The following is a 24,282-nucleotide window of genomic DNA, read 5'->3' as shown; positions in this document are numbered from 1 at the left end:
ATCTAGCAAACATAAATCATTCTCATACCGGTGAACCGGATGAGTGCAAAAGGACGGTAAGGAGATATCCTGATTAAGATGAAACGAGGATACGACCTTAGGGAGAAACTCCGGAATGATGCGCAGCACTACCTTGTCCTGGTGAAAACACCAGGAAGGGAGCCTTGGATGACAGAGCTGCCAGCTCAGACACTCGCCGAAGCGATGTGATCGCAACGAGAAACGCCACCTTCTGTGACAGGCGAGAAAAAGAAACTTCCTTCAGAGGCTCGAAAGGCGGCTTCTGGAGAGCAACTAGAACCCTGTTCAGATCCCATGGATCCAACGGCCCCTTGTACGGGGGTACGATATGACAAACCCCCTGCGGGAACGTGCGCACCTTAGAAAGACGTGCTAGACGCTTCTGAAAGAACACGGATAGTGCTGAGACTTGCCCTTTGAGGGAGTCTAGCGACTAGCCCTTTTCTAACTCCTATTGTAGGAAGGAAAGAAAGATAGGCAATGCAAATGGCCAGGGAGACACTCCCTGAGTAGAGCACCAGATTAAGAAAAACCTTCCACGTTCTGTGGTAGATCTTAGCAGACGTGGGCTTCCTAGCCTGTCTCATGGTGGCAACGACCCCTTGGGATAATCCTGAAGACGCTAGGATCCAGGACACACAAGCCACACAGTCAGGTTCAGGGCCGCAGAATTCCGATGGAGAAAACGGCCCTTGAGACAGTAAGTCTGGTCGGTCTGGTAGTGACCCCGGTCGGCCGACCGTGAGATGCCACAGATCCGGGTACCACGATCTCCTCGGCCAGTCTGGTGCGACGAGTATGACGCGGCTGCAATCGGATCTGATTTTTGCGCCGTACTCTGGGCAAGAGTGCCAGAGGTGGAAACACATATGTGAGCCGGAACTGCGACCAATCTTGCACTAAGGCGTCTGCCGCCAGAGCTCTGTGATCGCGCGATCGTGCCATAAATGCCGGGACCTTGTTGGTGTGCCGAGACGCCATTAGGTCGACGTCTGGCCCCCCCCCAGCGGCAACAGATTTCCTGAAACACGTCCGGGTGAAGGGACCATTCCCCCGCGTCCATGCCCTGGCGACTGAGGAAGCCTGCTTCCCAGTTTTCTACGCCCGGGATGTGATCTGCGGATATGGTGGATGCTGTGTCCTCCACCCACATGAGGATTCGCCGGACTTCCTGGAAGGCTGCTGACTGCGTGTCCCTCCTTGGTGGTTGATGTATGCCACCGCTGTGGAGATGTCCGACTGGATTCGGATCTGCTCCCTTCTAGCCACTTTTGGAAAGCTAATAGGGTAAGATACCCTGCCCCGATTTCCAGCACATCGAACTGAAGGGTGGACTCCTGCTGAGTCCACGTCCCCTGAGCCATGTGGCGGAGACAAACTGCTCCCCACCCTGACAGACTCATATCTGTCGTGACCACTGCCCAGGATGGGGGCTATGGCAATGAGGTGGGAATAAGCCACTATTGCAGAGAGTCCTCGGCCGTCAGGGAAAGGGAGACTTCCCGTCCAGGGAGGTTGACTGCCCATCCCATTTGCGGAGAATGTCCGATTGCCGTTGGCGCAGATGAAACTGCGCAAAGAGAACTGCCTCGATGGCTGCCACCATCTTCCTTAGGAAGTGCATGAGGCGCCTTAAGGGGTGCGACTGGCCTTGAAGGAGAGACTGCACCTCTGTCCACAGTGAACGCTGCTGGTTCAGCGGAAGCTTCACTATGGCTGATAGAGTATGAAACTCCATGCCGAGATACGTTAGTGATTGAGTCGGAGACAGATTTGACCTTGCCAAATTGATGATCCACCCGAAAGTCTGGAGAGTCTCCAGCGTAACATTCAGGCTGCGTTGGCATGCCTCGAGGGAGGTTGCTTTGACGAGTAGATCGTCCAAGTACGGAATCACTCCGTGAGAGTGCAAGACTGCTACCACTGCTGCCATGACCTTGGTGCCCACCCGTGGGGCTGTCGCCAGACTGAATGGCAGAGCTACGAACAGAAGATGTTCGTCTCCTATCACAAAACGTAGAAAACGTTGGTGCTCCGTAGCAATTGGCACGTGGAGATAGGCATCTTTGATGTCTGTTGAGGCAAGGAAGTCTCCTCGAGACATTGAGGCAATGACGGATCGGAGGGATCCCATCCGGAACCGCCTGGCGTTCGCATGCTCGTTGAGCAGTTTCAGAACCAGAACAGGACGGAAGGAACCGTCCATTTTTGGAGCCACAAAGAGATTGGAGTACAAACCCTCGCCCTCGTTCCTGAGGGGGGACAGGGATCACCACTCCTTCTGCTCTTAGAGCGTCCACCGCCTGCAGCAGGGCATCTGCTCGGTGAAGAGGTGGGGCCGTTCTGAAGAATGGAGTCGGAGGACGAGAACAGAACACTGTCCTGTGCACGTGAGCACAATGTCCGTCACCCACCGGTCTGTGACCTGTGGCAGCTAAATGTCGCCAAAGGCGGGGGAGTCTGCCATCAACCGCGGATGCGGAGAGAGGGAGAGAGCTGAGAGTCATGAGGAGACCGCCTTGGTAGCGGTTCCTCCGGCTGCCTTCCTTGGGCGTGATTGAGCCCGGCCGGAAGCTGAGCCCCTCTGAGGCTTTTCAGCCCTTTTGGACGAGAACAATTGGGACCTGCCCGAGCCTGGGAAGGACCGAAACCTCGACTGTCCTTCCAGGACAGCATTAATAGGGTAAGTCGCAATGCAGACATTGCGAGGTTACGGACGCCCCTGCGGCACAGATGTACATGTGCTCAAGACCAGCTGCGCAAGAACAGCTGAAAAGCTTAGGGTGCCCATACGGCTGTGAATGCCGGAGCAACCGACACGCCGATAGCCTCATAGACAGATTTCAACCAGAGTCCATCTGTCTGTCAATGGCATCTTTAAGTGAAGTCCCATCTCCACTGCAACTATGGCTCTAGCCGCAAGCCTGGAGATTGGAGAATCCACCTTTGGACCCTGGGTCCAGCGCTGACCACGTCAGGGGAAAAAAGGGATAACGTGTATCCTAAAAACGTTTGGAGAAGACGCTTATCTGGTAAGCGTGGTATTCCTGGACTGCTTCTCTGAAGTCAGCGTGGCCAGAAAAATACTCAATATCTGCGTGAGACACTGACTTCTCCTGTTCGTCTCCTATCTCCACTGGGGGAGCTGAGGGAGGAAGATCCAACCTTCCATTGGTGGACGGTATAGGATCATTCCGTATGGCGTTACCACCCGGTGTATCCGGATTGCCTTTTGTTCAAGTAGATTGCCCATGGGTGCAAGTCTCTAAATTATGACTACTCCGTCCCTGTCCATGGACAGGGTTGACAGGAGGTTTCTTTGGCCACAACTAGTAGAGCCCCGGCAGACGAAGTGCTAGAGACCCCGGCAGACGACGTGCTACAGGGGAGCATGCACACAATGGGACGGTGTCATGAACAGCATCCCATGTAGTAAAAACAGCACTGAAAACTGTGTTGCTTTTTTGCCGCTGCCGACTAGCTATCTAGAAGTATATAGCCAAGATTGGTGACCGTACAGTGCAATGTATAGCATACAGGCATAAAGTACAAATGACCACTGCAGCACAAGCAATACAAGCAGCATAGAAACCTGTGCCCTGGCACCCCTGCTCTTCTGCTGCTGTATACTAGTCATCTAGGGGAATATAGCCCAGAAGAGTGACCCTACAGTGCAATGTATAGCATACAAGCACAAGTACAAATGAACACTGCAGCACATGCAATACAAGCAGCATAGAAGCCTGTGCCCTGGCACCTCTGCTCTTCTGCTGCTGTAGACTGGTCATCTAGGGGAATATAGCCCAGAAGAGTGACCATACAGTGCAATGTATAGCATACAAGCACAAGTACAAATGCACACTGCAGCCCATGCAATACAAGCAGCATAGAAAAAAAAACCTGTGCCCCAGCACCCTTGGTTTTCTGCTGCTGTAGTCTAGCCATTCCAGGAGAATATAGCTAAGACTAGCGACTGTACAGTGCAATGTATAGCATATCAGCATAAACACAAATGAACACCTCAGTCGTGCAAAACAAGCAGCCTAGAAAGCCTGTGCTCTAGCACACCTGCTTTCCTGCTGCTGATGAGTCGCTCCCCAAGCTGGCATATAGCGACCTATGCAGTTAAAAACAACACATGTATACACTGCATATATATTGTGGTCAGCACTATGTGTGCCCTTACCGCCCGCCTATAAGCGGGTGTATGAACGCCACTGTCCTGCCTTGGTGCCCCGAGCTCTGTAATGGCTGCCGGCTTCTTCCCCAGCTCATGTGAGGAGGGGCGGGCCGTGGGCGTGCCCCCAAGGCAGAGCGGGAATCCGGCGCCCGACAGTGTGCAGTGAGAGGGCTGGAGCATGTAAAAAGGCTCCAGCCCTCGGCGCTGCTGATTGTTCAGCGCCTGTCCCCTTCCCTGAGTGACAGGGAGGGGGCGGGAACGAAGCGGCACTAGGCCGCAGAAGCCGGGGACTGGAGTTATAAGCGCCGCCGCCGTAAAAGCGCGGTCGGCGCCCAGTCCCCGGCGAACTACAAGTCCCAGCCGCGCCGCCGCTCTCGGAGCGTCCGGCGCGGTAGTTCCCAAAACACAAAGTCACTCAGCAAGGCTGCAGTGACTGTAACCCTTTACTGTCCCCGGCGCACTAGCACACCCAGCAAGTCTGGAGTGTGCTGTGCCTGTGTGTACGGGGACACAGAGTACCTGTAATGGTGCAGGGCCATGTCCCTGAACGGTACTCCAGCTCCGTATCCAGCAGGTTCAAATGGGTCTGTGGATGGAGCCCGGCATCAGAGCTTTGAGGCCGGCAGGATCCCACTTCCACAGAGCCCCTCAGGGGGATGTGGAAGGAAAACAGCATGTGGGCTCCAGCCTCCGTACCAGCAATAGGTACCTCAACCTTACAACACCATCCAGGGGTGAGAAGGGAGCATGCTGGGGACACTATATGTGTCCTCTTTTCTTCCATCCGAAATAGTCAGCAGCTACTGCTGACTAAAATCTGTGGAGCTATGCATGGATGTCTGACCTCCTTCGCACACAAAGCTAAAACCGGAGAACCCGTGATACCACGGGGGGGTATAGCCAGAGGGGGAGGGGCCTTGCACTTTTTAGTGTAGTGCTTTGTGTGGCCTCCAGAGGGCAGCAGCTATACCCCAATCGTCTGGGTCTCCCAATAGAGCGCTGAAGAAAACCTTTTTTTTTCCCCAAAACGTTTTTTTAGTGTGATAGTTGCCAAACACAATAAAGACTATATAAATCTGTTATCGCTGTAATCCTACTGACCTGAGAAATAAAGTCACCGTATCACTCATACCGCAAGGTAAACGGCAGAAAAATAATAAATAAAGCCAATTCTTCAACTTTTGTTGTCTATTCATTCGGCCTCCCAAAATTCTCAATAAGGCTCGTCTCACATTTATCCTGTCCTTTACACACTTACACCTGGGATTACTTGTAAGTCTCTGAAAAATGTAATATTTCCCAGAGAGGTGTGGCAGCTATAAGTTCCCCTACTGGCAGCCAGACTGGCTTGCAAAGTCTCCATAAGGAGAATAGTGTTCCCCCGTGGCCCCCACAAAGCTTCTCATGAGCCAGATCAGACACCCCATACTTTGCACTGACGAGAGGCAAGCACCTCGAAACACCGTGTCTGCAAATTGGGATTCTGATCTGGCATATATATCCTAAGTCATATGCAAAGGATTGTTAAAAATCCACATTTGACTTTTAGGATCGCTACTTCCAATAGGTGGCGCTGTGCTAGAGTTTGTCTCCTTTCCTGGAGAGACAATTTGAAAAATGTGATTCAGACAAAATTCCCAATTGAAAATTCACTGTAATCAGGCAGTGGAAGTCACCTTGAACACTAGTCTGGCCTGTGGTCCCGCAGAGGCCATCATTTTAGGCGTGCACAAAAGTGCAATCAACTACAGTTTTGTGCACCTTAGAAAAGAAGGACACCACTGAACAGAGGTCAGAGTCTAGAGTAACTCTTCTGCCTCATTATTGAATGGATCCATCGTGGGTTTCACCTGAATCACATATTTCGAATATGTACATGCAAACCTTAATGAATGTGCTCAACATAGAGCACAGGATAAAAGTGAACTAATCCAAAAATGTTCAGTACCCCAGAAACCACCAATAGCATTCAACTCAACCTACAAAAAAACAAGTCTCCAGTCAGGTCTGTCATCTGTTAATGGAAATATTTGGGGCTTTCAAGTTACTGGTAGCACAAATGCTCTGGAAAAGTGCTATGGCTTACCCCCAAAAAAGAAATCCAGCAAAATATGTGCTCCCACATCCAAATTCTCCCCTCCCTTCTGAGCACCACAATGTGCCTAAAACCCAATAAATATTGACATGTTTGGCATCATTGTAGTGAAGAAGGCCTGCTTAATTTATGAGTTGCGTATCTGCAGAAGCATGGACTGGGCACAATGTATGGGCACTACAATGTACTGGGCACTACAAGGACTTATTTGCAATTTTTAATTTTGCAACATTCACTGCGTTTGTCCATGCGTGTTTTCCAGAGACAAAATCATCACTACACCCGTAAACAAATTCTTAGGGGGCTGTAGTTTTTAAGATAGAGGGGGCTTCTGCTCTTCTGGCACGTAGCAAATTAATCAGAATAGGACCCATGCACAAGACTACTGAGGCATAATATGATTTGCCCAACTAGTGTGTTCCTTGTTTCTCTCCATGCCCGATGTCCGGAGGGACAATGAAGGTAATTTGTCCAATCTAATCTAAAAATATTTCTTATCACTGTATCAGATTTTTTCACATTTCTGTACTGTATCAGAAATGGACTTTTATGTTGTGCCTTCACTAAAGAAAAAATGTCTATCCTGGCTTTATGATAGCTTTGTATCTCGGCTTATGATTGTGCAACCACTCCCGCTGTCTTGCCCTCCTGCCATTATTTCTCCTTTACTTTCAGAATTATTTTTATTTTTCCCTTTTAATCTTTAACTTTAGAAACAAATGCCAGAAAAGCAGTAGACCGAGGATACGTTCAAGGGCTCTTAACAATATATTTGGACTGGCATCGTCATGACACCCGGCACAGGCACATGTTGATCCGAAAAGGCATTTTGCAGTGCCTTAAAAGCATTACAAACATCAAGCTGGGCAGAAAAGCCTTCATAGACGCTAATGGTATGAAGATTTTATACAACTCCTCACAAGTAAGTATATAAATAAAATGCAGACCTATTTAGTCTCTATTTGTATGTCTGTACATTGATGTTCAGGTTTTATTGAGACCCAAGAGGTGGCTCTGCAGGTCTCCTGGTTGGACACTATGGAGTCTTCACTTAAGCATAGTGGGCAAAGTTTCTTTCTCTCAAAGTTGTCCACAGGTTGTGTTCTGGTATTGCTGGTGGACATCATTCACTTTAATGGAGCTGAACCGCAATATCAGACATAGCCCATGGACTGGTGCTTCTGGAACAAAGCAGTCACGTTCTTCTAATACTGTACATCCAGCTTTGTAATCATTGTTTTATGAACTTTGCAATCCTTTTTTTGTTCCCATCTTCACTGGTGGGAAGTGTTGGATAGTGCTAGTACATATAAGCACTTTTGCAATTTACCGTTTATTAAAATTTGTAGCTTATCTTTAGATAGTAACACTTTTCTTTTCTATACAACTCGTTACCTAGCAGCAGTGGCGTAGCAATCACAGTGCTTACAAACTCTTTTCCATTTGAAGGGGTTGTCAGCCCTAGGCTAAAAGTCTGCAGTCACACTCTATGACTGCAGACTTGTGAATCCTCACATTCACCAGTGCTAGCATCGGGAGTGAGCGGACATTTGACCGAAAGCCTGAGATTTTCTTTCTTCCAGCCACATTCCAACTAGACTTCATATTCCTTGCTCAATACACTTGCATTAAAGGGGTGGTTCACCCATATTTTTTTATTCGCTAGTTTGATATTTTATTGAGAAACAATGTTTCTCTCAAATACCTTGTGTTGGCAATAGTGCCTGTGAGAGGCGCTATTGCAGACGCTGTTCCCCGTCCAGTGACGTCACCGTCAAATGCTGCACACGTCACATCCGTGCAGCCGGCTACAGTCTTCCAGACTCTGAGCTGTGAGCGGTGTTTCACCGCTGTCACAGCCCATCTGGTCCCCCCTCCCTCAACCCTCACAGCACAGCGCATCTCCTCCTCCCTCCTACCTCCTCGCAAAATGCTGCAAGCAAGAGACGCGCTGTGCTGTGAGGGAAGAGGGAGGAGGAGCAGGGAGTAGATGGGCTCAGAATGCAGCCGCCTGCATGGATGTGACGTGTGCAGTACTTGACGGGGACGTCACTGGATGGGGGAACAGCGCTCTGCAGTAGCGCCTCTCACAGGCACTATTGCCAACACAAGATATTTGAGAGAAACATTGTTTCTCAATACAATATCGATCTAGACAATAAAAATATGGGTGAACCACCCCCTTAAGCGATGACGTGTCCTTCTAGTCGGCATGTGACTGCATGTATGCAAATCGCATACTTGTGGTCACATGGCCACCTGCTCCGAGCATCGGAGAAACCTCATAGCATGCAGTGAGCACGAAGTGAAGATTTAGAAGTCTGCAGTCACATAGTAGTCAGCCTAAGGCCAGAAAACCCCTTTAAGCTTGAAAGCACTACTTGCAGTCGGCTAGGAGCACTAGATGGCACTGTTATTTTTTTTATACCCGGCCAGCTTCAGTGCAGTTCTTGCAATCTCCGCAGCATTGGTGGTCTGTTTCCTAGGCAACAAGATGTAAAGAAAAGAAAAATGTTGCTATCTCAAGATGAACTGTAAATTGCCGAAGTACTATGAAGATGGAAATAACCCTTTACATTATTGGTATTAAACATCTTGTCTAAAGAAAGCTTGAGGCTCCAAGGCACCAGGACTATAACATACTGCTTCTATAAGAACATATTAACATTCTTCGTTGCTTACCTTTTTAATAGGATTGCCAAGCGGTCCGAACTTTAGATCCCCTCGTCAATACATCCAGCCTAATAATGAGAAAATGCTTTCCTAAGAATCGTCTTCCTTTACCAACCATCAAAAGTGCTTTCCAGTTTCAACTTCCTGTTATTCCGACCAGTGGGCCTGTGGCTCAGATCTACAGCTTGCCTCCTGAAGGTAAATGGTACACGAGAATACTTTTTCAGATTGACTGTTGAAAGGAATTTCACATATTAAAGATCTTAGATAATTTAGGTTAGTAGCAGAACATTAATTTCACTGTATCGTCTTACAACCAGCAATTATGGATTAATTCCCCTAGAAATGGTCATGGAGCCAGCAGTTGATATGATTGCCTATGCTTGATCTCTAACCGTAGGTGTCCAAACTATGAAATAACACTAGGCGTCACATGAAATTATGCCACATCTTTTTTTGCCTTTAGTGGATGATGTAGTGGATGAGAGCGATGACAACGATGATGCCGAAGCAGAGGCTGAAGCTGATGCCGAGAATGAAGATGATAATGACCAGTTATTTAAGGTTTGTTGTGTGCTTGTAGTCATTGGCCAGAAAATGAAGAAAAATTGTCCTTACAAATGTAGAATTTTTTTTTCTTTATTTATTTTTTTTTAAATCTTTGCACATTCTCCATGAACGAGTCTCTTAGGAAAAACAGTAAATGTACACAGTATTACAAAAAAATAGGGCCTGTACCGTGCAAGGTGTTTTTACCACAGTTCTGGCATAAGACAACTTGAAATGTCACAAAAACTTTGGGACTTTTGGTATTTTAATGACAATCTTGTCCTTTTTTGCCAAAATTGGCAGAGGTGGGGCAGGACGGCATGCCATCAACTGTGTTTGGGTACTTCTCCATGTTTTCAGCCCCTTCAACTCCTTCACACCCCCCCAGTGAATCTTCTTTTTTTTTCCTCCCCTTCTTCCAGCAGTGAGAACCTTTTTATTTTTCCTGTCAATATAGCCATATGAGGGCTTGTTTTTTTGTGGGACGAGTTGTACTTTTGAATGAAAGCATTTTCCATAATGTACTGGAAAATGGGGAAAAAAATTTCAAGTGCAGTGAATTGCTCATTTGTTGCCATTTTCCAAAACCACAGTGATACCATTTTTGGATAGATGCAATGCTTTAATCGCCTGATCGGGCATCTCTGAATGCGGTGATACCAAATACGTGTATTATTTTTAATAGGGCAAAATGGGAATGAGATGAACTTTTTTAGTTTTTCGGGGTTTTTTCATTTTTTTTTTGTTAAGTTTTTTTCTACATTTTTTTCTTCATTTTATTAGTCCAGTTAGGGGACTTTATGCTTGTGCTGTCTGATCACTTTTGCTGATCAGATCGATGCTTCACCATCCGTCTAATCAGCAGAAATGTTGACCTCCTAGGAGTTAATTCACAGGAAGTGAGTCATGACAGCGACAAGGGTCATCATCTGACCCCGTGTTCCCATGGCAACACATTGGCGCCCCGTTATCACATCATGGGTCTGCTGATGGCTGCGGGAAACAACGCAATAACTCCTGGAGGGCATTAGCTGTCGCTGTCAGAGTTTGACAGCACAATCTAGGGGGTTAACAGGCACGGGTGGATCTCCTATCCTATCTTACTTAGTCTGTTAGCTGCACATGCCGGCAAGGGCTTGCACAAGGGCTGTCCCCTTCTCTCCCCCGGAGTCGTTCTGTGGTAAGTACCACCCCAAGGAAGGGAATAAAGACAGAGGGGGTGAGGAGTGGTGAACAGTGAAGACAGGGTTATACTTACCTGTCCTGAAGATCCAGATCCCTTTAACGTCTGCGCTACTCACATCTTGCTGGATATGTGGTGCAGGGGGCAAGAGCTAGTTGGCTTCTAGACCTCCGCCCCAGTACCTGACTACCGACAAAGTCATGGTACATTGGTCCAGCCACACCAATATGCGAAGATACAAACTGAACAATTTTTGCCTGTACTCTATCTCTACATGAGTGAAACAGAGCTCACAATTACACTCTGTTACCCAGAGATATCAATCTGAAAAACACAAAGCAAAAAAAAGGTTAGCGCCTAACCTTAGACAAGTCTGCGATTGACCTTGCCTCCATCTGACAATTCAAGAAACTGAGGAGGCCTGATTCTGGCAAGCAAGGTATAGTCTCCTGGAGAGGACATAATGTTATTTAGATACCGTAGTAGCATCATCCTCCAGGTTTCAGAAGACTAGCCCATGGTTTTGTGTCCCCCCCAATGAGACTAACAAGAAATTGAGATATTGCGGACTTGAAACAAGCACTGCAGGTCAGTTTATGCTGTGTATAAAAGCACAGTGGGCATGAGATTTCTAGAAATCCTATCCACTGTGCTGGAACTGTAAGACGCTTAGTTTTTTATTTTTTCCTCAACGTAGCCATATCCAAGCTTGCGTTTTATAAGAAAAGATGCATTTTTCCAAATAATGTATTTACATTTTTTTTTTAAAAACAAGTCTTTATAAAGTTTACTAGAAGGTGGCCTGATTCTAACGCATTGGGTATTCTAGAATTTATTGTGTGGTTAATGTATGATTTTTGTGCGTATATTTGTGTATGCCGCGGAGTTTGGGTGTTGGGTGTTGTGTGTGTGTGTGTGGGTGTCTATGTAGGGCGGTGTTTGTGGTTCCCAGTGTGTGTGTGGTGTGTTGTGCGGTGTGCGTGTGGCGGTGTGTAAGTGTTTTGGGGGGAGGTGCTCCATCCCCCATGCTGCGCACCCCCCATCGTGCTCCAACCCCCATGCTGCGCACCCCCCATCGTGCTCCATCCCCCATGCTGCGCACCCCCCATCGTGCTCCATCCCCCATGCTGCGCACCCCCATCGTGCTCCATCCCCCCATGCTGCGCACCCCCCATCGTGCTCCATCCCCCCATGCTGCGCACCCCCCATCGTGCTCCATCCCCCCATGCTGCGCACCCCCCATCGTGCTCCATCCCCCATGCTGCGCACCCCCCATCGTGCTCCATCCCTCATGCTGCGCACCCCCTTTCGTGCTCCATCCTCCATGCTGCGCACCCCCCCCATCGGGCTCCATCCTCCATGCTGCGCACCCCCCGTCGTGCTTCATCCCCCATGCTGTGCACCCCCCATCGTGCGCCATCCATGTTGCGCACCCCCATCGTGCTCCATCCTGTGCACCCCCCATCGTGCTCCATCCATATTGCGTACCCCCCATCGTGCTCCATCCTCCGTGCTGCGCACCCCCCATCGTTCTCCATCCCCCATGCTGCGCACCCCTCATCGTGCTCCATCCCTCATGCTGCGCACCCCCTATTGTGCTCCATCCTCCATGCTGCGCACCCCCCCATCGTGCTCCATCCTCCATGCTGCGCACCCCCCATCGTGCTCCATGCTATAATAGTCCTCCTATTATACTCAGAGAGGAGGAAAGAGGAGTTTAATGGGAGGAGTTGTCCTGGGTGGAGGTGTATAGGTGCCCAACGTGTGCCGAGGGCGTGGTCGAGCGGGCCAACGTGTGCTGAAAGCGGGACCGAGCGGGCCGCCGGGGGCGGTGTGTGCCGGGGGCGGGGCCGAGCGGGCCACCAGGGGCGGGTCTGAGTGGGCCACTGGGGGTGGGGCCGAGCGGGCCAACGTGTGCTGAAGGCGGGACCGAGCGGGCCAACGTGCGCTGAAGGCAGGACTGAGCAAGCCAACGTGTGCTGGGGGCGGGGCTAAGCGGGCCGCTGGGGGCGAGGCCGAGCATGCCAATGTGTGCCGGGGGCGGGGCCGTGCGGGCAAACGTTTGCCGGGGGTTGGGCTGAGCGGGCGAGGTATCAGCGTATGCCGGCTCCCTGCACATGTGTACCGGGAGCCGGTGTACGCTGGTAACCATGATACACATCGGGTAACTAAGGGAAGCGCTTCCTATAGTTACCCGATGTATATCCTGGTTATCAGCATACACCGGTTCCGTCACGATCCCAGCATCGCAAGGTTATGTTTGGGCAGGGTTGCCGGTGTGGACTCCTGGGAGTGCACTGCAGCAGTCACCTGGGAGTCGGGGATTCGTTAGAATTTGGGGGAAGGGGCGTGGCCGAGCGGGCGATGCGTGTGGACGGCCGGGGCGAGCGGCCAATCCATGCGGAGGGCGGGGCCAGGCCGAGGCGAGCGGCCAATCCGTGTGGGGGGAGGGGCCAGGCCGAGCCCAGCAGCCAATCCGACGGTTGCCACTGTAACGACACAATTTTGGAGCAAGACAGACAGACACACAGAATAAGGCAATTATATATATAGATTGTGTGGAATTGACAAAGTAGCAATTCTACCTTTCAACCAATATATGGGGATGGAGGATGAAGGACCCCGATTCGCCAAGACTAGTGTTTACTGATGAAGCGGCTGGATAGAGTGCAAAGCGTCTGATTCATTAAGAGACACACGCCTGTTAACAGATCAGTGGTGGTGAGTGCTTCACCACAAATCTTAGTCCAGTCAGGAACTGGTGCAAGATTTCTGGTGTAAGAAATGCCACTGCTCGTTATGAATTTGACGAGGATTTCGCCACACCTCTGTCCCACTCCAACTCCGACAAAGTAGATGAAATAATGCTAAAACCAAAAGTTGCCACATTTTTGAGCAGCTTCATTTTACATCAGAACACTTTGTTGAATTGGGGCCTTAGAACCTAGGAGTACCTCGTTGTACATGAATATACTGAATTGAATAATAGAAAGTGATAATTATCACATCATCTCGGCCTCTTGGAGCATACCAGATTTGTAGATTCACTTTCTAGAACATTTAGCAAATACTCACTTTTAAATATGTCATTGATGTATACTCTACCGACAAGTTCTAAAAAAAAAAAAATCGTTCCTCCTTCTAGGAAATTAGAGTAGCCAGTAAGGATCCATTGAACTTCATCTGGAGTTGTCACCCCAAGCTCCTATACACTGAAAATAGTAAAAAGTCTGCATGTGTACTGATATATCCCCACCCCATTTTATATGTTTTTCCCAGAATGATGACATAGAAACGGATATCAGTAAACTGAAACCTGCTCAAGAAGTGGGAAGACCAATAGAAGATTTGAAAATATATGAACGTTTGTTTCCAGAACTTTCTGATGATTTCCAGGTAAGAGATACTTATCATGAGAACTGTGGCCAATTTATGGTTCTCAATCTGGTTGAGAGGAACATTTGGACTTTGTGTGTGTTTCAGTAGTCTAGGCTAAGCATTATATCAAATTTGAGGTCCCTATTATGTGGATAGTCCTCCATCATTGTTTTTGGACCTGGAATTAGGTGGTAGTTGGGGAAACTCCCAACTATTTATAGTTAGTTATTTTGTCTGTATGGTACTTCACAGTGAATACCTCCACAGTACCCTCCACATGCACAGTATGATGACCCTACCGTACCCACCCTCAACTACCCCGGCAAAGTATGGTATTGCAGTATAATGGGCCTATTTACAAAATAATATTTTCCACACCTCTTCATACTGTATAATGGCCCCCACTTTCGCTTTAAACAGCATTAGGCTCCCAAACAACTCTCCGCACAGTTTGATGGCCCCCACACAAACCTCCACACTGTATAATTGCTTGCATACAGTATAATGGCACTGAAATAGACATCCGTAAAGTATAAAGGCTGATAGCCCTTCAAATATTATACTTGTCCCCACATAGCCTTCCATATAGTATAACTGGCCAAACAATTCTCCATATAATATAATACTCCACCCATAGTCCTCCATATAGTATAATGCACACCATAGTTCTCAATATAGTACACTACACCCCATAGACCTCTATATAGTTTAATGCACCCCACCATAGTCCTCTTTATATTATCATGAACCCCCATGGTCCTCCATATTGTATAATGTACCTGCATACTCCTCAATGTAGTATAATGCATTCCCCATAGTCCTCCATATAGTATAATGCACACCCCATAGGCCTGCCTATGGCATAATACACACCACATAGTCCTCACTCATAGTATAATGATCCATATAAAATAATGCACCCCCATAGTCCTCCATATAGAATAATGCAACTCGCATAATAAAGAATAAGGCACCCCCATAGTACTCCAAATAGAATAATGCACTCCTATAGTTCTCCAAATATTATAATGTACCATCCATAGTCCTTCATGTATTATAATGCAACCATAGTCCTCCGATATATTATGATGCACCCATATAGTCCTCCATATATTATACTGCACTTCCATACTCCTCCATATATTATAATGCACCCCCAAAGTCCTCCACATATTATAGTGCACACCATAATCCTCCATATATTTTAATAGACCCCTCATAGTCCTCCATTTAGTGTAATGCACCCCTAAAGTCCTCCATATATTATGCACTTCCATACGCCTCCATATATTATAATGCAGCCCCATAGTCTTCCAAATATTATAATGCACCCCCAAAGTACTCCACATATTATAGTGCACACCATAGTCCTCCATATATTATAATACACCCCTCATAATCTTCCATTTAGTGTAATGCACCCTCAAAGTCCTCCATATATTATGCACTTCCATAGTACCCCATATGTTATATTTCACCCCCATAGTCCTCCATATACTATAATGCAACCCAGTGTCCACCATATATTATAATACAACCCTCATAGTCCTCCATTTAGTGTAATACACCCCCATAGTCCTCCATATATTATATACACTCCCATAGTCCTCCATAACATTATAATGCACCCATATCCATATATTATAATACACCTCTCATTGTCCTCCACATAGTGTAATGCACACCCCATAGTCCTCCATATAGTATATTGCACCCCATAGTTCTGCATATAGTATAATGCAACCATATAGTCTTCTATATTTTGTAATGCACACACATAGTCCCCCATATATTCTAATACACCTATATAGTCCTCCAAATATAATGCACGCTCATAGTTCTCCATATCGTATAATGCATCCCCCATAGTCCTCCATCTATTATAATGCACCCCTCATTGCCTTCCAAGTATAATACACCCCCATAGTTCTCAAGATAGTATAAGGCACATCACATAACTCTCAATATAGTATAAGGCATATCCCATAGTCCTCCATATAGTATAATGCACGCCAAATTCCTCCATATAGTGTAATGCACTTCCATAGTACTCAATATATAATAATGCACGCCCAAAGTCCTCTATATATTCTAATGCACCCACATGGCCATCCATATAGTATAATGCAACCCATAGTCCTCCATAAATTATAATGCACTCCCATAGTCTACCATATATTATAATGCACCCCCATAGTCCTCCATGTATTATAATGCACCCCCAAAGTCCTCTATATATTCTAATGCACCCACATGGCCATCCACATAGTATAATGCAACCCATAGTCCTCCATATATTCTAATGCACCCACAAGGCCATCCATATATTATAATGCACCCCCAAAGTCCTCTATATATTCTAATGCACCCACAAGGCCATCCATATATTATAATGCATCCCCATTGTCCTCAATATAGTATAATACACACCCCATAGTCCACCCTCAGTGTACTCACTGACTGTGAAAAAAAAAAAAGAAAAGAAATGCTCACCTCTCCTCTTTTCCCACTGCTCCAGTCTCCTTAGCGATAGGTCTGCAGCGCTGCACATCCCAGCACAGCGGGCGTGCAGTAGTGACATCATTGTGCCCGCTACGCTGAGATGTCAGAGCACAGACACAGTGGGAGAATGATGGATGAGGGCTTATTGCACATGTTGGGGTATGTTCACTCTGTGTTTTTCCAGAGTTCTTTGAGCAGCTCACTCCGAAGGCCTCATTCACACCTCAGTATTTTCCATCAGTATTTGTGTGCCAAAGCCAGGAGTCAGGCTTACAGAGAAAACTGTAATTGAAAGACTGACACCTGTTCTGTGTTTTGGAAACACTCCTGGTTTTGGCCACAAATACCGATCAAAAACACTAATGTGTGAATGAGGCTTAACACCGCCGGAAAAAGTGCTTACGAAACACTCAAAAAAATCTGCCCATTAATTTCTATGGATAAATATTGCTGTTCATATGTTCAGAATTTTGAACACGCTTTAAATGCCCCTTCTTTGAAGTAAAGAAACTGGTACCAAAGTTGTTTGATAACTTCTGTACAATTTAACTTTGGGATATTATGGATTGTTATTCAGGCTTCCTGAACATCTGCAAATATTTTTTTTGCTATTTTGTATTGTGTATTAACCTTGCAAAAATATTTTCTATCTTTATTAAAGGACTTTGACTTTGTGTCTAATGAACCAGTGCCAGGAGCAAATCATGGTGGTCCGATTGTAGTTCCAACAGCAGGAGAGGAAACTCCATATAAGCCAAGACATATCATGAAAGATCTATCTAGGAAAAGTAGTAGCATTTCCTTAGAAGATGAATTCAATAAAAGACCAACATTACTTGATGGGTCAAAGAAAGACAGTAAGAAAGATCGTAACATCACCTTCCTACAGACTCAGGCTGAAATCGAAAGGTCCTCATGCTTCTACTTGAACAATGACGTTGTAAGAGATCTTGACAAACTCTCATTACATAAGTCTTCATCCAACAACCACTGTAAAAATGGATGTGTGCCAACTAAAGACAAGCCCAATGCCTTATCTCATTCCTGTATAAAATCTGCTCAGAACATGTCATGTGGTAACAACCTATTTGACAAACATTCTATGAATCTAGGACCTTTATGTTGCTCTGGAGTTTTTCCTGATGATGATGATGATGAAGATGCAAGTCCCCTGAATGGAGGAGGATTGCAGAACATGCTTGACACTGAAAACTTATTGCCCCTCCATGATCCTGAACTTTATATTGAAATTGTAAAAAATACCAAATCAGTGCCTGAATACTCAGAAGTGGCATATCCAGATTATTTTGGTCACGTACCACCATTTTTCAAAGAGCCTATATTAGAAAGACCATATGGTGTTCAAAGGTGAGTTTCTAATATTCACAGCTTCCTCAGTTCTACACAAAGGGGCTTTGGGTAATAAGTAGTTCCACAAAAGCTGCAAATTCAGGTATGACTACAGCTATGTGCAATATTCCTCTTTACTTCATTCTGCCTCTCTCAGAATTAGAGAGTTGCAAAAGCTGAGTTTGGTTGGAACCTTCATTTGTCAGATGCTGTATCAGGCTCTGTTAGGTCCCCAGTCATCATAGAAAAGCATCTAACTCACATAATTGTGTCGTGGAGAGCTAATGCCCTGACAGAAGGAGCCCCCTCCATCTGTCAAACCCAATTAAATGCCATTGTCTCTAGTAATTGCAGCATCTAAGGGGTTAATTGAACGAAAGCGAAAGATTTTCTTCAGCTCACCTGCCGCCCGGGCTGCTGATCCTTGCGGGTGCCTGGAATCTACCGGTAGGTCCCAACCGGTTGGAACTAGTGGAAGGAGGGAAAAAGATCCGGCACAACCTCTTCTAAGATAAATCATCCAAACTTTATTTGTGAATATTAAAAAGTTCCATCCGTGAAACCAAAGGAGTTACTCCATGGAAACTTTACGCGTTTCGGACTACCGTATTAAAACGAAAAGAGTCCTTAATCATAAGTAATCCATGTATACCATGCGGCTACTAAAATAGACTAGTTCATTAGGTGGACAAAGGAAGGGCTGGCTATCTCTAATTGCACACATTTGTTAATGGGTGTTAATTGACGCACACAATTATAAACAAGAAGTTTAACCAGATAACATGCCATAGTAAACCAAAATTACAAGCATGCATATCAAAAAAATGAATGAATGAATAGACATACATACTCTTAGTGTTGGTAAAATTATTCCAACAAATCAAAATGTTTTGGACAAAAAAATATATATATATATATATAAAGGAAAATGTAAATAAATAAAGAAATACATACATAAATATATATATATATATATATATATATATATATATATATATATATATATATATATATATATATACATACACATACATATACCCGTACACATATATATATAGCACACATGTATACATCCTGATGTAAAAAACCGCCCATATAAAAGCATATAAACGTATAGGCAGAAATGTATAAGAGAATGCATGTATATAAAGAAAACCTCCCATTATAAATAAGCAATATCAAAAACTTCCAGGGGTCTTAAAAAAAAGGGCTCATCCAGAGAGGAGAGAATAACCAACCAGAAAGAACGTGTATGTCCAAATACATATGCATGCTCACTCATATAAATACTCATATGAAAAAACTTTCTATCTTATTCTACCGAAATAAATACCGGTTTAGTGTTCACATTATAGCGATCTTATATACATACATAACTTAAATGGAAAATTCCTCTAAACCGAGTATAAGGCAATAGACATCACACCGATTGTCTTCAGCAGATGAAACTACGGAATGGTGAAATATAAAAAAGTAGTTTAGATATATCAAAAAATATACCGCAAATCAGAGCGGTAATTAAAACCGCCAGGGTATCTTGAATCCAACCGCAGGATCCATTTAGCCTCCGCCAGTAAGAGAGCCTGAAACCAATCCCCTCCACGGGGGGGTCTGGGAACAGACTCCACACCCGTGATTATCAGAGATGAAAAATCTGCTGAGTGACACTCGATGTAATGTCTAGTAAGACCAGACAGGGAACGCTTCCTAACCAATGCCACATAATTCAGAGAGGTTTTGTCTTGGGCTGCTGATGGTATTCGGACATGCTCAGAAATCCTAGCCCTCAATACTCTAGAAGTGCAACCCACATAATTGTTACCGCATAGTGTGCATGTGACTACATAAACCACATGTGTGGAAGCACAATTGATAAAGGATTGAATATTAAAACACTCTCCATTGCTACTCAAAAAGGACTTATTATTACGCATTAAGCGACAAAGACTACAACGATTAGAACCACACTTCTATGAGCCGGTGACATTAAGCCAGGTTTTATTGGTCTGTCTAGTAGAATACATACTGGGGGCCACTAAATTTCCGATGGTACAAGCTTTTCTGGCCACAATATTAACCCCTGGATGAAGGATCGTGTTCAAAGTAGCATCCTGACATAAAAGGGGAATAAACCGCTGGATAATTCGCTTAATCTGAAAAAAATCAGTACTGAACGGTGTGGAGAAAGTAACCCGATTACTAGGGGTGGTCAGTATGGCACGATCTTTCAATAAATCAGATCTAGTTCTGCTGGCTGTTATAGAAGTGGCTCTATTTAGAGCACGATTAGAATACCCCCTCTCACTAAGTCTATGTTTAATGCGGGCTGCCTCATCATTATAAGACACCTCCAGTGAACACGATCGCTTCGCTCGCAAGAGTTCTCCCACGGGTAAATTAAGTAAAGTGTGGGCCATATGGCAGCTACTGGCGTGGAGGGAGGTGTTCCCACAGATAGGTTTCCTATATAAGGTGGAGTGAATAGCGCCAGACAAAGGATCTCCAGACAGCAAGATGTCCAAAAAGGGGGCCGATTTCATGTGCAAATTCATAATAAATCTCAAATTGAGAGAATTTCCATTAAAATAAACATTAAGGGCCTCCATGGCCTGCTGGGGGGAACTATGACCACCTGCCCTACATATCAGGATCTGGTCATCAATATATCTTGCGTACCAAAAAATGACATCCAAAAATGGGTTGTTATCCACATAGATATATTGTTCCTCCCAGTAAGCCATGTAAATATTGGCCAAAGCACATGAAAAACTCGCCCCCATAGGGCAACCGGCTGCCTTTTTTATGACCCCCGGACGGTTTTGATATTGCATATTTATAATGGGAGGTTTTCTTTATATACATGCATCCTCTTATACATTTCTGCCTATACGTTTATATGCTTTTATATGGGCGGTTTTTTACATCAGGATGTATACATGTGTGTGTATATATATATATATGTGTACGGGTATATGTATGTGTATGTATATATAAATATTTATGTATGTATTTCTTTATTTATTTACATTTTCCTTTATATATATATTTTTTTTGTCCAAAACATTATGATTTGTTGGAATAATTTTACCAACACTAAGAGTATGTATGTCCATTCATTCATTTTTTTGATATGCATGCTTGTAATTTTGGTTTACTATGGCATATTATCTGGTTAAACTTCTTGTTTATAATTGTGTGCGTCAATTAACACCCATTAACAAATGTGTGCAATTAGAGATAGCCAGCCCTTCCTTTGTCCACCTAATGAACTAGTCTATTTTAGTAGCCGCATGGTATACATGTGTGACGCCCTGGGCAAGCCAGGGGTCACAGGTCACAACACCACACGCACCCCACATTCCCTGCAGGTACATCATGCTAACCTAAAATCCTTGTTGCCTTCCTCCAGGGGCTGATGTCCACACCAGGGGGTGGGCCAGGTGGTTGGCTCCGCCCACCGAGGAGTTCACAGCCCTGGAGGCGGGAAGAACCAAGCAGTGCAGTTTAGGAGGAGGAAGTAGAAGGAAGTGGTAGAGGAGCAAAGGAGTAGAAAGTGACAGTTTGAAAAGCCTGAAGCTGGTCCGGGTGTGTGCCCCGGACTGAGACAGCAAGGTCAGCAGACAGCGGTGATAGTCTGCAGGGGGACTGCTCGGAGGTTGCTGGAAGGACCGCGGATGGGTGGTGACCCGGCGGTACCGGAGCAGTATACGAAGAACAGTCAGCACCAGGGCAGGGGCCTTTCGGATCCCAGCAAGGCTAGGAGTCGCCATCATTTGCCAAATCCGTTAGTGAAGGGGACGTCTGTCTCCTAACAACCAAGTCCCGATTGAAGGCAACAGTCCGACTGTGAAGGGGAGACACCGCAACCGCCAGGGCACCAGTTTCTCAGGGCCAGCGCCTGCGGGCAAAGTAGGGCTCCTCCGGCCCATATCCAAGCCGGGGAGCGGGTTACCGGTGGGAACCCATCGCAACCATCATCATCTTAGGTGCAGGAAAAAGGGACCGTCACCGTCACCTACTGGGGAAAGCAAGTGCAGCCGTCCGTGGGAACCGTCTTTCCAGCCGTGTGTTTTACCGAGAACTGTGTCATCGTCTCAGGCTGAGTGAGTACCACAGTGCCGCAAGGCACATAGCTGCCCCCCCCCGCGTCCCTGCACCCCACCAAGCCCTGCATCACCCACCTCATCACTGGGCCCCGGGACAACCAACCCCCCTACCCACGGAGGGGAGGACTCACATCTAGCTGCTCCATACCACCACTCCCGGGATCCCCATACAGAGCAGCGGTGGTGTCAACAAATTACCACAACCGTGGGTGGCGTCACGGACAATAAACTATCCCAAATCCCAATCCCCTTTCACTCACGGGCGAGGAGCGCCGCTCGAGTCCCCGGGATCCGGCCCATCGCTCGAGCCACCGAGCAGCAGCAGCAGCAGGCCGCAGCAGCCGCAGCGGCAGCCGGACCCGAGCAGTGGGAGAGCCCGGCGTCCCCTTCTCCGCCCGCGACACATGGATTACTTATGATTAAGGACTCTTTTTGCTTTAATACGGTAGTCCGAAACGCGTAAAGTTTCCATGGAGTAACTCCTTTGGTTTCACGGATGGAACTTTTTAATATTCACAAATAAAGTTTGGATGATTTTATCTTAGAAGAGGTTGTGCCGGATCTTTTTCCCTCCTTCCACGTTAATTGAACGAAGACCAACTTTACTGCTGTCTAATCATTGCCCAACGCTGCTACCGTGTTTCCCCGAAAATAAGACACACTCATTTTTTTTCCCCCCGAAAAATTAGGGCTTATTTTTGGGGGAACACAGGTTGGGGTAAAGTTTGCCCCTCCAAAAAGGCAGACATCCCCCAGGAGAATCATACTTACCAGACCCCAGACATATGCATCGCTCCCCGTTCCTTTTGCGGTCCACAGCGGGCGCTCCCAGGGGAACACAATAGGAGCAGCCTTTGCAGTGCGCTTCATGCTGCACAATGCCGATGCAATCTTCTTTTATTTCAATTTCCTTAAAGGGTTTTTCCCAAACTCTCAAATTATCCTCTATCCATAGAATAGGGAATATTGTGCTGATCACTCGGGTCTGAGCCCATTTTTGATTCTTTCATCCTGAAAATAAGGCTTTCTAGCTCCAGCTTGCGTGTAATGGATGTCCACATGCCTATTTGAGCTGTGTTTTATACTTGCTATTAGCGACTGTTTATTTGCGCATCCAAATTTGTTTAATACTGTACTTATTTTGTTTGTTTTCTTTATTTTCTTTAATAGGGCACACCCACATTTTGAGTACATTTTTCATTTTAGCTGCGATCATGTATTTAGTTAATGGTCAATCCTAACAAATATCTTTTTAATATTTACTACAGAACAAAGATAGCTCAAGATATTGAAAGAATGATTCATCCCAATGACATAATAGATCGGGTTATCTATGACCTCGATAGTCCCAGGTAAGTTACTGTATTATAGAGAAATATTGAATCCATGTGATGTATTCATTAAATAAAGCACTAAGTTTCCACATTTTTTTCTGGAATATAATGAAGGCTTTTTCAGTGGAAATCACATTTCTTTTTCTAGTAACATAAAAGGTGCAAATCTGACTAGTATGATTTTAACAACCCATATTGTCATCCAAAGCTTGGCCTGAATAAGAGGATATCAAGTGGATTAATAGAGATGACCGTGCCATGATTTATTCTAAGAAGCCATACTTTATCTGCATTTGTTTGACTTTTCTCTACTTTATTAGGCATAAATGCATTTAGTATTTTCATGCCATTTATAGACCTAATATTCATAAAACATATACTTTAAGATTACTTTTTATTTAAAATGAATGTGCCTTTAATTAGAATTCTATCTGATCGGAGGATATTGAATCAGAATAAGATTAGAGGGGAGTCTGACAACCGACACTACCACCGATCAGCTGTTAATTGCGGTGTCAGTGTGTAGCGGTACTACAGAACAGCTACTATTCAGAAAAATACGAGCTATTCTGTCCTAAGCAACATCTGATCAGTGGGGGTGTCTGATGTCAGGACCCCACTGAGCAGATATTCGGGATTGGTCATAAATATCTTCGGACTAGACAACCTCTTTGATGATTATTAATTACCATACACTCAGAATTAGGCTTATTTTATGTAGGAGAGATTCTGTTAATTGAGAAGATAAAGACACTCTGATATTATATATCCTGCGGACTATCTGGCGCTATGCTTGGTGTACAGTTCGCTCCAAAACGGTTTTTATTCTGCTGACACATTTGCAGTGCACCAGTGGTGATTTCATTTCAATTTTGTTTTTTTTTCAGCTAGATTCTGTTACTCTATTCTCT

At 45.6% G+C, this 24,282-nt stretch overlaps 1 protein-coding gene across 2 annotated transcripts in view; it reads left to right on the top strand.

Moving 5' to 3' along the window:
- Nucleotides 1-24,282, top strand: part of AGTPBP1 (ATP/GTP binding carboxypeptidase 1) — a 245,618-nt gene that overhangs the window by 115,470 nt on the left and 105,866 nt on the right. For both annotated transcript variants that reach the window (XM_075318445.1, XM_075318453.1), the window contains 6 exons: nt 7,010-7,218; nt 8,990-9,167; nt 9,436-9,533; nt 13,981-14,097; nt 17,243-17,949; nt 23,306-23,389. In XM_075318445.1, the coding sequence (XP_075174560.1) occupies nt 7,010-7,218; nt 8,990-9,167; nt 9,436-9,533; nt 13,981-14,097; nt 17,243-17,949; nt 23,306-23,389 (1,393 nt within the window). The remainder of the gene's footprint in view (nt 1-7,009; nt 7,219-8,989; nt 9,168-9,435; nt 9,534-13,980; nt 14,098-17,242; nt 17,950-23,305; nt 23,390-24,282) is intronic.

The sequence above is a fragment of the Anomaloglossus baeobatrachus genome, chromosome 1 (assembly GCF_048569485.1).
Source record: "Anomaloglossus baeobatrachus isolate aAnoBae1 chromosome 1, aAnoBae1.hap1, whole genome shotgun sequence".
In the NCBI taxonomy this organism is placed as follows: Eukaryota; Metazoa; Chordata; class Amphibia; order Anura; family Aromobatidae; genus Anomaloglossus; species Anomaloglossus baeobatrachus.
Note: the sequence above shows the minus strand (reverse complement) of the source record. Positions and strands in the feature narration are given on the sequence as shown.